General features: G+C 43.5%; 1 protein-coding gene across 1 annotated transcript; it reads left to right on the forward strand.

The window, feature by feature from the left end:
* The first annotated feature begins 565 nt into the window (after positions 1–565).
* Positions 566–2840, forward strand: LOC109239657. The gene is made up of 5 exons (XM_019406245.1): positions 566–707; positions 921–1161; positions 1607–1911; positions 2086–2154; positions 2242–2840. The coding sequence occupies exons 1-5, from the start codon at positions 566–568 to the stop codon at positions 2838–2840; spliced, it is 1356 nt and encodes a 451-aa protein (XP_019261790.1).
* Positions 2841–16227: the final 13387 nt, after the last annotated feature.

Genomic DNA, 16227 nt, shown 5'->3' on the forward strand with positions numbered 1-16227 from the left:
ATCGATTGATTCAATTTACGTCACAATCTTGGTATAGTGGTAAACAATTTGTACTGGGGTGAAGTGGAGAACAATAAAGAAGAGAATTTTTCGTAAAGCACCATCTTTTAGGTCTAATTAGCAATTTATAGATACCTTTTGCTATATTACGTGTTATAGATACTTTTTATATTTTTATACAATGTATTTTAGGTATTTAAGCTGTTGTATTCATTAATACAATAGAAAATATAGGCATTAAAAAGGGAATTCTAGTTAAGTTTGATATGTATTTAACTGTATTCAAGCGGCATTAACGTGAATACAGTAACGTATCTGCGCAAAATCTGGAAGGTTAAACTAGTTAAAAACGGAAGAAAATCAAATCACATGATATTCGCCTAATTTAACTCAAGGAACAAAAACCAGTACCCATTAATCTGTATTCTGCTCGAAGATATCAACTCAAAAACGTGAATACAGCGCAAAACCAGAGCAACATCCGTTCGAACTTCTTCCATTCGCTTCTCCTTTTTCTCGATTGATACAAATTATATACAAAATAAGGTATAGTTCCTTTATACATATGGCAAGTTTAACAGTGTTGTTGCGTCGTTCTGGCAAGTGGAACGATGAGGGCAATTACATCAATTTTTCAATTGAGGGAATACTGATAAAGGAGTATGCCTCCTTTAATGATCTGGTTGCTTCAAATTTTAATCAACTGGGTATAGATTTGAGCTCAAAGACCATTAAAATTCAATACAAAGTAGAAGGAAATCGCACGCCAATGGAAATACAGAATGATATGGGTTACAGAGTGTATGTAGAATTAAAAAAAGAGAACAGAGAATTTGGGATGTATCCTTTGTCCATAACAACTATCTAAAAAGAACTTATATCCGGAGGTATTATAAATCAACGCGACATTGTGCAAATAGACGAAGCAGTTCAAAGGTTTGATTCCGATACAGATTATACACTGGCTCTAGATTTTGTCAATTCAGGAGAAGCGATTGGAGTGTTCGAACTCCACAAGGATTTGATAATTTCAAAAACTAATCAAAAGGAGGTTATGGATGGACAAGTGTATAAGGATAAGGCTACATTGAAAGAGGTGATGGAGAATTATGCTATAGCTCTAAGGTTTCAATTCCGGGATGATAGGTCTAATGCTGTCAGGTTTGCATGTATTTAATTTTTTTTTGTATTTTCTATTACTGGTTCGATCTGTAAGTTTAACGTTGTTGTATTTATGCGTATTTGTGTATTTCCTCTTGATGATCACAGAGCAGTAAACATATGTTTGTTTAGGGTCCTTAAACACATGTATTCATATGTATTTTACTGGTATAAATACACAATAGTGATGATGATGGCATCGACACAATTGTATTCAGTTGGTATGCATATACTGTGGTATTAAGTGTATGCATATGCCCACAATTGTATTCAGTTGTATTCATTAAATTTGAATGCATATAACTATAATTGAATCCAGTAGTATAAAAATTTATACATATAGATGTCAAGATGTATCTATGTCAGATTGTATTCGTGTGTATATGAGTGATTTTTTTTGTAAACACTTATGCTAATAAAATGTACAATGATTAGTTCTTTGCAGCTATGCATTATTATGTATTTCAGAAGATTGTGAATGGAGGTTTAAGGCTTCAAGCATTAACAAATCAGAACTATTCAAAGTGAGAGAATTCAATGATAACCATACATGTCCGCTGAAGGACAAGGTGTATGAGCAGCGGCAGGCTAGTAGCAGCCTTATAGGTGGTATGATAAGGCCTAAGCTTACTAACCATAATAGGAAATACACCCCAATGGATATTATTGATGATGCGAAATCAGATTTAGGTGTAGATGTTAGCTACATGTTGGCGTGGAATAAAGAAAAGGCAATGAATTTTTTGAGAGGTGAACCGACTGATTCATACAAAAAATAACCAGGATACTTATATACAATGGATATGACATATCCAGGTTCCCACATCAGAATGGTAAAATCTCCAAAAAATGAATTCACGTACGTGTATATATCCTTGTATGCCTTTATAAAGGGGTTTGATCATTGTAGGCCCATTGTTGTAGTGGATGGAAGTCACCTAATATATTACTACACCAGGACATTCGTTTCGGCAAGCACGTTGGATGGTGCAGGTGAGTACCTTAATTATAATACAATCTGTTAATATTTTAAAGATTGAAATACATGTTTTAAAAATATGTATTGAATTGTATTTATAGGTCATATATTTCCACTAGCATATGGTGTTATTGATTCAGAGAACGATGCTGCCTGGACGTGGTTCTTTGAGCAATTCAAGATAGCATACGGTGACAGGGAAAACATGTGCATCGTTTCAGATAGAAATGAGAGTATCATTAAATCTGTATCGAGAGTGTATCCAGATGTACCGCACTTTGCTTGTATATGGCATCTATGGAATAATGTATATAAGAAATTCAAAAAGAGCCATGCCAAGTTGAGCGAGATATACTTCTCGATGGCAAAAGCATACACACAAGCTGAATTTGGCAGTCTGATGGAGAAGGCGGAGAAGGTAGATATTAGGGTGAAAGAATACTTAGAGTTAGCTGGATACGAAAAGTGGGCTAGGTTGTATGCACCTATTAACAGGGGATGGACAATGACGTCAAATATTGTTGAGTCAATCAATGCCACACTAGTTTCAGCAAGGGAATTGCCAATATACGACTTCCTCGAAGAAGTTAGGAAGTTGTTTGGACGTTGGAGTTGTAGTAACCGTAAAGAAGCTACACAGACATACACGATGCTTGGAAAAAAATACCAGGATATGCTGATTTTGAATGAGGCTATGTAAACACGTATGACTGTAAGTTTTATTTTAAGGTCATTCTATTATATAGCTTAATTGTTTTCTGAATTAATGGCATGAATACATCTGAATACAATTATTTTTCAAAATACAACTACCATGAATATATATGAATACAACTAAATTCAAACACATACAAGACATACTTTTCGAAGATCTGGTATGAAAACAACTGAATATAACTAAAAACATGCTACAAATAAAATTCGAATACATCAGAATACAACTAACGAATCTGTATTATATATGATTTTAATATGTATTGTCATGACGTATTCTTCCAATGTTTTTGTTAGCCTCCCGTTGCCTAAATTATAGAAGACTTTTGATAAGTTCTACACTAATTACAGTTAATAGTCCGCTGGTCTAAATATATGATGTATTCATCTGTATGAAAATATTTCAGTTGTATGTAACAGAGTAATTCAGCATTAGACATATGGTAATTCAGTTATATGTGCTCAAAACTTATATTTCTAATTTTAAATGTAGCTGGTACCATCAACTGAATACTTACATACGGTTAACGATGGAGGGAGGAATTACACAGTACGCCTGTTAGAGAGAAAATGCGTTTGTGGGAGGTTCCAAGTTGATGAATTGCCATGCCCACATGCTTGGCCTGTATTGAAGAGCAAGTTTCTAATGCCAGACGAATATTGCTCTAACTGTTACAAACCAAATACTGTTGTAATGACATACCATGTGCCCGTGTACCCGCTACCGGAGAGAAATGACTGGAATATACCAGCACATGTTGCAGAGGAGGTTGTACTACCACCCAAATGGAAAAGACCTCCTGGAAGGCCAAAGAAGAAGCGCGATAAACCTCTAAGTGAATTGCTGCAGCCGAAAAATCAACATTCATGTAGCATATGTGGGCAGGGAGGACATAACAAGCGAACGTATAAAAATGCTCCACGTAATAAATAGTTAACATTCTTACATGTATTGGTGCTTCAACGATTTGTCAATACTTATAATGCAATTGTCATGTAATAAATTCTCATTTGAAAGTAATAATTTCTGAAATGTCTTTCGTGAATAGATTCGGAATACATATAGTTGCCTTAATGTGTTGGATACAATCGAATATAACCTTGTCCACATATACTTTGATAGTTTATTATAGACAGTGCCAGAGTTATATACGTAACTAGTCAGAATTCATCGGAATGCATCTATATACTCAGCTGTAATATAACAATTTCAATAAGTCGGAATTTATATTCTCTAACTAGACAATAACCTGTTTAATACATCTATTTCATATTCTTTAAGGTGCGAGGGGCTGGTCGTAGGTGTGAGTTCTTGAGAGATTTGTTGTTTCTGCAGGTGCGGGCTACTAGCCGCATCTGCGATGCCGCAGATGCGGTGGAGGAATCGCAGAAGCAAAGGTTGGGCTATGGTGATTTTCCGCAGAAGCGGAAAAGATGCGCAGAAGCAGTGTCCGCAAATGCAGATACGAGACCGTAGAAGCGGTCCTGGGCGAGATCGGGAATTCCGCAGAAGCGGATGGAGAACCGCAGAAGCGGTAGTCGCATATGTGGTAAGGTAACCGCAGATGCGAAAATCACTGTTCAGAGAAGGGTTTTAAAGCACATTTTGTTCCGCGAGCTTAAGTTCATTTCCACCATTTTTGATCGACCTTGAGAGCTATTGGACGGAAATTGAGGGGGATTTCAACTAGGTGTGATTGGAGGTGAGTTCCTTGACCTTAATACATGATTTAATGGTAGAATTAACATAGAAATTTGTGGAAATTCATCAAAAGACGGTAAAGCTAGGGGTTGGAAATTTTGTATTTTAAAGTGGAGTTTGATGGGTCATTTGGGCTCGGATTTGGGAGCTTTTAGTATGTATAGACTCGTGGCGAGATAAGGCATCCGATGATGTTAATTTTCTGATTTTTCGAGAAGTGGGCCCGGGGCTCTGGTTTTGCCAATTTCGTGAATTTCGATATTTTTTGAGTCTTTTTGATTGGGTTATGTTCCCTTAGCCTATTGTAACGTATTCGTTGTGGTTTTGACCAGATTCGACGCGCGAGGAGGTCGATTTGCGAGGCAAGGGCATAGCAAGCAAGGATTTTGGCCGGCTTGAGGTGAGTAATGATAGTAAATGATATCCTGAGGGTTTGAAACCCCGGATTTGCACAACGTAGTGCTATATTGAGGTGAAACACGCGCTTAATGGCGAGCGCGGGGTTGTTAAGTACTGGAGATTGTGACTTGGTCCGTCCCGTTTGATATTTTACTATGTATTTGATTAAGCTGATTTGTTTATCATCATGATTTGGGCTAGTTGCCATGTTTGGGGACTCGTGCCGACTTGTAAAACCCTTAGGGGCATTATGACTGATTTTCCTCACTTTTCTTAGTAAAAATCACATCCTCAGTCATGTTTCTATTTGATTAAACAACGTGAACTGTTTTTATAAGTGTTAATCCTAAATGAGGGAAGGTATGTGGGCTGAGATCCCTACCATATACTACTGTGTCCTAAAATGACTGAGAGGGGTTGAGAACCCAACAGTGAGGATATTATATATATTATGGATCGGGCTGCATGCCGCAGCAAATACTCATATGGATCGAGCTGCATGCCGCAGCAAATGTTTATGTGGATCGGGCTGCGCCGCAGCAATATTGCGCTTGGGCTGTAGGAGCCCCTCCGGTGTCTGCACCCCCACAGTGAGCGCGGGTACCCATATGGATCGGGCTGCACGCCGCAGCGATGGATCGGGCTGCACGCCGCAGCGAGATGTGGATCGAGTTGCACGCCACAGTGGTTATTATATGATACTATTCTGAGAGTAATTTGAGTTACTGTACTGAGCGGTTGATACTGGGCCCGAGGGGCAGTTTTACTATTTACCACTTATTAGCTATTTTACCTGATGTACCTGCCTTTAAAACGGAGATTTCACACGATTTCACGGATTTTACTGCTTTAAGTGATTTACTGCCTGATATAGAACTGCCTTGTGCTGTTATGTGTTTTCTTATATTCAGCTATTATTTATTATTATTACTCACTGGGTCGGAGTACTCACACTACTCCCTGCACCATGTGTGCAGATTTAGGCATAGCAGAGTCCGTTCCTGAGCATTGATATCCATGTCTAGATCAGGCAGCGAGTTCGGAGCTTCGAGGTAGCTGTTGGTGTCCGCAGCCCCCTTGACTCTCCTATTTCATGCTATTTCAGTTATTCTAGACTTCTGTACCAAATATTCTGTTTGTAGACTTATAGAAATTCTGTAGTAGCTCATGACTTGTGACACCCTGGTTTGGGCTGTGTCGGGATGGTTTCTACTGTTATATTCTATACTTCCGCGAATTATTGTTATTAAATCATGCTTTAGAATTGTTTAATGGTAATTAACTGCTTAAAAGAGGTGTTGGCATTGTTCTGGCTGGCCTTGTCTTCACGAGATGCGCCATCACGGCCGGGTTTGGGATTTGGACCGTGACAAGTTGGTATTAGAGCCTAGGTTACTAGGTCTCATGAGTCATAAGCTGGTCTAGTAGAGTCTCGCGGATCGGTGTGGAGACGTCTGTACTTATCCTCGAGAGGCTGCAGAACCTTTTAGGAAACTTCACTTTCTTGGAATTCTTGTCGTGCGAACTTGTTGATCCGAGTACTAAACTCCTTGTGGACGCGGTCGTGGTCGTGGCAGAGGCAGAGCAGCAGGGGCAGCACCTGTGGACCCTCCAGTTGCCCCAGCTCAGGATCAGGCTCCAGCAGCACCAGTTCAGGCACCAGCTGTGCCCATAGTGATTCCTGGCCTTCAGGAGATATTAGCTCAGATCATGACAATGTGCACGAGCCTGGCTCAAGTGGTCTCAGCCACTACATCAGCAGCAGCTACTTCACAGGCCGGGGGAGGCAATCAGACCACCGCTGCTTGCACACCTGAGCAGGTAGTGCAGGGATTACAGACTCCAGAGGCACCTCCAGCTCAGCCAGCTATGCCAGTACAGGAGTTCAGGGTTCCAGTTATGCCCGAGGACGAGCAGCGTCGCCTCGAAAGGTTTGGTAGGCTCCAGCCTCCGACATTTAGTGGTACTGAGGGCGAGGATGCCCAGGGTTTTCTCGACAGATATCAGCGAATGCTTCGTACAGCAGGGATTCTTGAGTCCAGTGGGGTGGCGTTTACTACTTTTCAGTTTACTGGAGCTGCCTTAACTTGGTGGGAGGCGTATGAGCGGCGTAGGCCGGCTGGTACAACACCTTTGACTTGGCAGGAGTTCTCCACTCTCTTCTTGGAGAAGTATGTACCGTAGTCCCGCAGAGAGGAGCTGCGCAGACAGTTTGAGTGGCTACGACAGGGAGATATGACAATGTCCCAATATGAGATGAGATTTTCAGAGTTGGCTTGGCAAGCAGTTTGGCTGGTTCCGACAGATCATGAGCGTATCCGGAGGTTTGTTGACGGTCTCAGCTACCCTCTTCGAGTTCTTATGACTAGGGAGCGAGTGTTGGGTTCCATATTCGAGGTGGTGGTTGATATAGCCCGAGAGATTGAAGCGGTTCGCCGTCAGGATCGAGATGAGAGGGAGGCCAAGAGGCCTCGAGGTTCTGGTAGTTACAGTGGCACTCCTTCGAGGGGCCAGTTCCAGCAGGGTCGGGGTCGTTCCTTCAGGCCCGCTGAGTCGGCCCGTCCCGAGTATCGCGGGGCATCTTCAGGTCGTGGTTACCATGGTTCTTAGCAGAGTTAGCCATCTCTCAACGCTCTTCCATCACAGAGTTCATCTCGTGCTCCGTCTGCTAAGGGTTCTTCCAGGCCGAGTGCATTAGCTAGTCACTCCGGTGCGAGGGGTTCCCTTCAGTCCCAATCCCCAACACCTGGGAGTTGCTATGAGTGTGGAGAGTTTGTCATATGCGAAGGGAGTGTCCTCGTCGTGCTGCTAGCTCATCTCAGCAGAGGTTTCAGCCCTCATCTTCTAGTCTAGTTTCGTCAGCACCCGCCCCGCCAGCTAGGGATGAGGGTCAGGCAGCCAGGGGTCGCCCCAGGGGAGGTGGTCGATCGGGCGGTGGTCAGGCTCTCTTTTATGCTCTTCAGGGCAGGTCAGATGCTATTGCTTCGGATGCTGTTATTACAGGTATTATTTCAGTCTTCCACAGAGATGCCTCAGTCTTATTTGATCTCGGTTCCACCTATTCTTATGTGTCCTCATATTTTGCTCATCATCTCGGTACGACACGAGGGTGTCTTGCTTTACCTGTTCATGTATCCACCCCGGTGGGCGATACTGTCGTTGTAGACCATGTATACCGGCCATGTTTGGTTACTATTGGGGGTCTGGAGACCCGAGTTGATCTGTTGCTATTGAGCATGGTAGATTTTGATGTTATTCTGGGCATGGACTGGTTGTCTCCGTGTCATGCTATCCTAGACTCTCATGCTAAGACAGTCACTTCGGCAATACCGGGTGCACCGAGGATCGAGTGGCGTGGTATGACTGACTATGTTTCTAGCAGGGTGATTTCATTCTTAAAGGCCCAGCGTATGGTTGGGAAGGGTTGCCTTTCAAATTCGGCGTTCGTGAGGGATGTTGGAGTCGAGACTCCTAGCAATGATTCTGTCCCAGTTGTGAGGGAGTTTCCCGATGTTTTCCCTGTAGACCTGCCGGGCATGCCCTCGGACAGGGATATTGATTTTGGTATTGACCTGGTGCCGGGCACCCAGCCCATTTCCATTCCGCCATATTGTATGGCACCAGCGGAGTTGAAAGAATTGAAGGATCAGCTTCAGGAACTCCTAGATAAGGGGTTCATTCGGCCTAGTGTGTCACCATGGGGTGCACCGGTTCTGTTTGTGAAGAAGAAGGATGGCACCATGAGGATGTGCATTGAATACAGGCAATTGAACAAAGTAACAATGTAGAACAAGTATCCCCTCCTCGCATTGATGATTTATTTGACCAGCTTCAGGGAGCGAGGGTGTTCTCCAAGATTGATCTCCGTTCGGGCTATCACCAGTTGAAGATCAGGGATCCAGATATTATGAAGACTGCTTTCAGGACTAGATATGGTCACTATGAGTTTCTTGTTATGTCCTTTGAGCTGACTAATGCCCCAGCAGCATTCATGCATTTGATGAACAGTGTATTTCGGCTGTATATGGATTCATTCGTTATTGTTTTCATTGATGATATCCTGGTGTAGTCGCGTAGTCAGGAGGAGCACGCGCAACATTTGCGAGTTGTATTGCAGAGATTGAGGGAGGAGAAGCTTTATGCAAAGTTCTCCAAGTGTGAGTTTTGGCTCAGTTCAGTGGCTTTGTTGGGGCACGTGGTGTCCAGCGAGGGTATTCAGGTCGACCCAAAGAAGATAGAGGCGGTTCAGAGTTGGCCTAGACCGACCTCAGCCATAGAAATTCGTAGTTTCCTTGGGTTGACAGGTTAGTATCGCCGGTTTGTTCAGGGATTTTCCTCTATTGCATCGCCCTTGACCAAGTTGACTCAGAAGGGTGCTCCATTTGTATGGTCGGACGAGTGCGAGGAGAGCTTTCAGAAGCTCAAGACAGCTTTGACCACGGCTCTAGTGTTAGTTTTGCCATCATCTTCAGGTTCTTATACTGTATATTGTGATGCTTCGAGAGTCGGGATTGGATGTGTATTGATGCAGCAGGGTAGAGTTATTTCATATGCTTCTCGTCAGTTGAAGCCCCACGAGAAGAACTACTCTGTTCATGATTTGGAGTTGGCTGCTATAGTTCATGCTTTGAAGATTTGGAGACACTACTTGTATGGTGTATCTTGTGAGGTATTCACCGATCATCGCAGTCTTCAGCATTTGTTCAAGCAAAAGGACCTTAATTTGAGGCAGCGGAGGTGGCTAGAGTTACTTAAGGATTATGACATTACCATTCTGTATCACCCGGGGAAGGCCAATGTAGTGGCCGATGCTTTGAGCCGAAAGGCAGTTAGTATGAGGAGCTTAGCATACATTCCAGTTGGAGAGAGACCCTTTGCAGTTGATGTTCAGGCCTTGGCCAATCGGTTGGTGAGATTAGATATTTTGAAGCCCAGTCGGGTGTTGGCTTGTGTGATTTCTCGGTCTTCCTTATATGACCACATCAGAGAGCGCCAGTATGAGGATCCGCATTTGCTTGTCCTTAAGGACAGGGTTCAGCATGATGATGCCAGAGACGTGACCATTGGTGATGATGGTGTGTTGAGGATGCAGGGCCGGATTTGTGTGCCCAATATGGATGGGCTTCGGGAGTTGATATTGGAGGAGGCCCACAGCTCGCGGCATTCCATCATTCGCGTGCCGCGAAAATGTATCAGGATTCGAGGCAGCACTATTGGTGGAGGAGGATGAAGAAGGATATTGTAGGGTTTGTGGCTCTGTGTCTCAACTGTCAGCAGGTAAAATATGAGCATCAGAGACCGGGTGGTGTACTTCAGCGGATGATTATTCCCGAGTGGAAGTAGGAGAGGATTACCATGGATTTCGTGAGTGGTCTCCCTCGGACTTTGAAGAAGTTTGATTCGATTTAGGTGATTTTGATTGGCTAACCAAGTCCGCGCACTTCTTTCCAGTATGTACTACCTATTCTTCGGAGCGGCTGGCAGGGATCTTTATCCGAGAGATCGTCCGATTGCATGGGTTCTAGTGTCTATTATCTCAGATAGGGGTACTCAGTTCACTTCTCAGTTCTGGAAGACTTTTCAGCGGGAGTTGGGTACTCAGGTGGAGTTGAGCACAGCATTTCATCCTCAGACGGACGGACAGTCCGAGCGTACTATTCAGAGATTGGAGGACATGTTGCGTGCCTGTGTTATTGATTTTGGAGGTTCTTGGGATAGATTTCTGCCGCTTGCAGAGTTTGCCTACAACAACAGTTATCAATCGAGCATTCAGATGGCTCCGTATGAGGCGTTGTATGGGAGGCGGTGTAGATCTCCTATTGGTTGGTTCGAGCCCGGTGAGGCTAGGCTATTGGGGACAGAGGTGGTTCAGGATGCCTTGGGGAAGGTGAAGCTGATTCAAGAGAGGCTTCGTACAGCTCAGTCGCGTCAGAAGAGTTATGCGGACCGGAAGGTTCGAGATGTGTCTTATATGGTTAGTGAGAAGGTCTTGCTGAAGGTTTCGCCCATGAAGGGTGTTATGCGGTTTGGGAAGAAAGGGAAGCTGAGTCCACGGTTTATCAGACCTTTTGAGGTACTTAGGAGGATTGGGGAGGTAGCTTATGAGCTTGCTTTGCCACCTAGTTTGTCAGGCGTGCATCCGGTATTTCATGTTTTTATGCTCCGGAAGTATGTTGGGGACCCGTCTCATGTACTGGATTTCAGCACTGTTCAGTTGGATGATGATTTGACCTACGATGTGGAGCCAGTGGCTATTTTGGGTCATCAGGTTCAGAAGTTAAATCAAAGGATATAGCTTCGGTGAAGGTGCAGTGGAGAGGTCGGCCCGTGGAGGAGGCTACTTGGGAGACCGAGCGGGAGATGCGGAGCAGATATCCTCACCTGTTTGAGGCTCGAGGTATGTTTCTTGACCCGCTCGAGGACAAGCGTTTGTTTTAGTTGGGGAGGATGTGACGACCCGGCCCGTCTTCATGTGAGTTACCGCCCCGTTTTCCCCGTTTTCTGCTTCCTTATGTTTCATTATGAGAGTTTTGGGTGAATGAGTCGATTTGGATTGGTTTTGGAAGGAAATGAGACACTTAGTCTCTTTAAGGAAGGTTTGTTTTGGAAAAGTCAACCGGATGTTGACTTATGAGTTACAGGGCTCGGATGTGATTTTCGGTGATTTGGTTAGCTTTGGGGGATGATTTTTGACTTAGGAGTGTGATCGGAATTGATTTTGGAGGTCCGTTGTAGAATTAGGCTTGAATTGGCGAAGTTAGTATTTTGGCGAATTCCGGTTGATAGGTGAGATTTTGATCCGAGGGTCGGAATGAAATTTCGAGAGTTGTTGTAGCTTTGTTAGGTGATTTTGGACGTGTGTACAAAATTTTAGGTCATTCGGAGGTGTTTTGGTCGGGTTGTTGATCAAATGCGTAATTCGGAAGTTTTAGAAGAACTTAGGCTTGAATTCGATGTAATTTGATGGTTTTGGTGTTCTTCGTGGTGTTTTGGTGATTGGAGCAAGTTTGAAAGATGTTTTAGGATGGGTTGGCACTTTTGGTTGAGGTCCCAGGGGCCTCGGGGTGATTTCGGATAGCCATCGGGATGGATTTCGGAGTTATGAAGTTGATAGTTTGCTAATATCTGGTATTTCCGCATTTGCGGAAAAGGGGCCGCAGAAGCGGTTTCGCAGATGCGAGGGGCTGGTTGCATGTGCAAGTTCTTGAGAGATTTGCTGTTTCCGCAGGTGCGGGCTTGGAGCTGCATCTGCGATGCCGCAGATGCGGTGGAGGACTCGCAAAAGCGAAGGTTGGGCTATGGTGATTTTCCGCAGAAGCGGTCAAGATGCGCAGAAGCGGTGTCCGCAAATGCGGATACCAAACCGCAAAAGAGGTCCTGGGCGAGATTGGGAATTCCGCAGAAGTGGATGGAGAACCGCAGAAGCGGTAGTCGCATATGGGGTAAGGTAACCGCAGATGCGAAAAACACTGCTCAGAGAAGGGTTTTAAAGCTCATTTTGTTCCGCGAGCTTAAGTTCATTTCCACCATTTTTGATCGACCTTGAGAGCTATTGGACGGAAATTGAAGGGGATTTCGACTAGGTGATTGGGAGGTGTACGTTCTACGTACTTAATACATGTAATTAGTAGGTAAGTAAATAACTAGTAAGTAAATTTGGTAAGGTAAACTTACTATAACGAAAAAGGTAAAGGGTAAACGTAACGGTACGGGTACGTTAAGGTTAAAAGTTTNTGATACTGGGCCCGAGGGGCAGTTTTACTATTTACCACTTATTAGCTGTTTTACCTGATTTACCTGCCTTTAAAACGGAGATTTCACATGATTTCACGGATTTTACTGCTTTAAGTAATTTACTGCCTGATATAGAACTGCCTTGTGCTGTTATGTGTTTTCTTATCTTCAGCTATTATTTATTATTATTACTCACTGGGTCGGAGTACTCACATTACTCCCTGCACCATGTGTGCAGATTCAGGCATAGTAGAGTCCGTTCCTGAGCACTGATATCCTTGTCCAGATCAGGCAGCGAGTTCGGAGCTTCGAGGTAGCTGTTGGCGTCCGCAGCCCCCTTGACTCCCCTATTTCATGCTATTTCAGTTATTCCAGACTTCTGTACTAGATATTCTGTTTGTAGACTTATAGAAATTCTGTAGTAGCTCATGACTTGTGACACCCCGGTTTGGGCTGTGTCGGGATGGTTTCTACTGTTATATTCTATACTTCCGCAAATTATTGTTATTAAATCATGCTTTAGAATTGTTTAATGGTAATTAACTGCTTAAAAAAGGTGTTGGCATTGTTCTGGCTGGCCTTGTCTTCACGAGAGGCGCCATCACGGCCGGGTTTGGGATTTGGGCCGTGACAAGTTGGTATCAGAGCCTAGGTTACTAGGTCTCACGAGTTATGAGCTGGTTTAGTAGAGTCTCGCGGATCGGTACGGAGACGTCTGTACATATCCTCGAGAGGCTGCAGAACCTTTTAGGAAACTTCACATTTTTGGAATTCTTGTCGTGCGAATTCGTTGATCCGAGTACTAAACTCCTCTTTGTTCTATTCTCTCACAGATGGTGAGGACACGAGCTACTGGACGAGGTAGACGACCACTAAGTCCAACCCNTCATTAATGAATACGGACAGATTTGATTTCAGCTTGTTAGAAGGATAATATCGAGATTCAGCCCGGAAATCTGTTGTGGTATTAGTCAAAGGGGAAGCGGCTTCATGAATGGTTGATATGAGAAATGGTTACGGTTTATAGCATGTTTCATTTATCGTTGGCATTATATGAAAGTGTTGGAATAAGACCTTAGTTGATAAGAGGTTTTCTACCGGTATTTGGTTATTGTAGGCAACTGCTGTGAATAGAGGCTACCGTTTCGAGTGTTTGGACCATGTGGTATATCATATGATCTCACCTGAGGTTGCAGGTATGGGTTATTACAGCTGGTTCGGGTTTATTCTGAGTATAGATGTGAGGTCCTGATCTTGTGTATGATTTCGGAAAGTGCAAGGTGGTTCTACGGTTTATGGTTTAGATGGACTGTGAAATTTCAGCTATATTGTGTTATCGGACCTATGCGAGATAGGGTGACGAGGGATCACCCCGGGTATATGCTTGGTAAAGTTATTCAGCTGTTGGTTAGCTTCTAGGACAACTCTGGGTACGCTCGAGGACGAGCGTTGGTTTAAGTTGGGGAGGATGTGACGACCCGACCCGTCGTATCAGGTATTACTGCCCCGTTTTCCTCATTTATTACTTCTTCATGTTTCATTACCGGTATGTGGTGAGTTAGAGTTGATTCGGATTGGTTTTGATAAGAAATGAGACACTTAGTCTCTTTTAAGAAGGCTTAAGTTGGAAAAGTCAACCGGACGTTGACTTATGAGTTAGAGGGCTCGGATGTGATTTCCGGTGATTCGGTTAGCTTCGGGAGATGATTTGTGACTTGGGAGCGTGATCGGAATTTATTTTGGAGGTCCGGTGTAGAATTAGGCTTGAATTGGCGAAGTTAGTATTTTGGCGAATTCCGATTGATAGGCGAGATTTTGATATAGGGGTCGGAATGGAATTCCGAGAGTTGCAGTAGCTCCGTTATGTCATTTGGGATGTGCGTGCAAAGTTTCAGATCATTCGGACGAGGTTTGGTAGACTTTTTGATCGAAAGTGCATTTCGGAAGTTTTTGAAGAACTTAGGCTTGAATCCGATGTGATTTGATAGTTTTAGCGTTGTTTGATGTGTTTTGATGATTGGAACAAGTTTGAATGATGTTATGGGATATGTCCGTGCTTTTGGTTGAGGTCCCGGGGGCCTCGGGTGAGTTTCGGGGTGGTTTCGGACCATTTCTAGGCCATTTTTAACTGCTGGTTTTTGGCTACAGCAGTGTTCTATGCGATCGCGGGGAATTGGTCGCGATCGCGGTGAGTAAAATGTGAGAAACGTGCCAATGAATCGCGATCGCGTGAAGCCTTTCGCGATCGCGGAGAAGAAATATTCTGTTGCGTTGATCCCACTTCGGAAGCTTATATCTCACAATCTATAAGGAATTTGGAGATGATCCAAAAATGAAAATTGTAGCCCTTTGTGTCTAGTTTTCAGAAATGTAAATTAATTGGAATTTAAAGTTGTGTACAAAAAGTTATGGTGGTTACACTATAGGCTGCCCGGGAAGGTCTCTAATACACAGGGATGACTTTGGAAGCTTATATCTCGCAATGTATAAGGAGTCAGGAAATGAGCAACATATGAAATTATAGCCCTATGTGTCTAGTTTTCAGAACATCAAACCATTCGTAATTTGGAGTTGTGTGCAAAAAGTTATGACCACTATACTGGAGGCTGTCCGGAAGAGCTGGGAACTGTTCATCGCGATCGCGAAGCATTGTCCGCGATCGCGAAGAGTAAATTTTGGGCTGGAAAAATTGTTCTCCGCAATCGCGAAGAGTAAATACCTGGGCAGAATGTTTTAAAACACGTCAGTCGCGATTTTGGGTCATTTTACACCCATAATTGCTCGTTTTTGGAGATTCTTGACGGAGATTAACGAGGGATTCAAGGGGAAACGTTTGGAGGTAAGTTTCTTGGACTCAAAACTCGTTTTTATTGTGAAATCCATCTAGGAAATCATTGAATTTTTGCTAAAATGGAGGAATAGGGCTTGGAATTTTCAAATTTTTAAATTGGGATTTGAAGGGTCAATTGTGGATGGATTTTGATGTTCTTAGTATGTATGAACTCGTGAGGAGATAAGGAATCCGGTGATGTAAATTTTGTAATTTTTCGAGAAGTGGGCCAGGGGCTCGGGTTTTTCCAACTTCGTGATTTTCGATGTTTTTCGAGTCTTTTTGATTGTGTTATGTTTCCTTAGCATATTGTGATGTATTCGCTCTAATTTTGGTTAGATTCGACGCGCGTGGAGGCCGATTTGAGGGGCAAAGACGTCGCGGGCTAGAGATTTCACTGGTTCGAGGTGAGTAATGATTGTAAATGATATCCTGAGGGTTTGAAACCCCGGATTTGCACCCATAGTGCTATATTGAGGTGACTTGCACGCCAGATAGAGAGCGTGGGGTAGAGCACCGTTGGGGATTGTGACTTGGTCCGTCCCGGTTGTTGATTTTACCGCGTATTTCGCTATGACTTGTTGTTTTTCACTAGGACTTGGGCTTATTGCCATATTTGGGGCTTATTGCCGACTGTTTGAACTCCCTATGAGCTATCATCACTGTTTTCCTCACTATTTGAAATATTATTTGAACTCAGTCCATTGT

The sequence above is a fragment of the Nicotiana attenuata genome, unplaced genomic scaffold, assembly GCF_001879085.1.
Source record: "Nicotiana attenuata strain UT unplaced genomic scaffold, NIATTr2, whole genome shotgun sequence".
NCBI lineage: Eukaryota > Viridiplantae > Streptophyta > Magnoliopsida > Solanales > Solanaceae > Nicotiana > Nicotiana attenuata.

What these genes read in the sequence shown, in the direction of transcription:
- LOC109239657 (XM_019406245.1), top strand. Translation starts at nt 566, where the DNA reads ATGGCAAGTTTAACAGTGTTGTTGCGTCGTTCTGGCAAGTGGAACGAT. An exon ending in GATAGGTCTAATGCTGTCAG is followed by an intron (nt 1,162 to 1,606) that starts GTTTGCATGTAT and finishes AGTTCTTTGCAG; the next exon opens with CTATGCATTATTATGTATTT. An exon ending in AAGCACGTTGGATGGTGCAG is followed by an intron (nt 2,155 to 2,241) that starts GTGAGTACCTTA and finishes TTGTATTTATAG; the next exon opens with GTCATATATTTCCACTAGCA.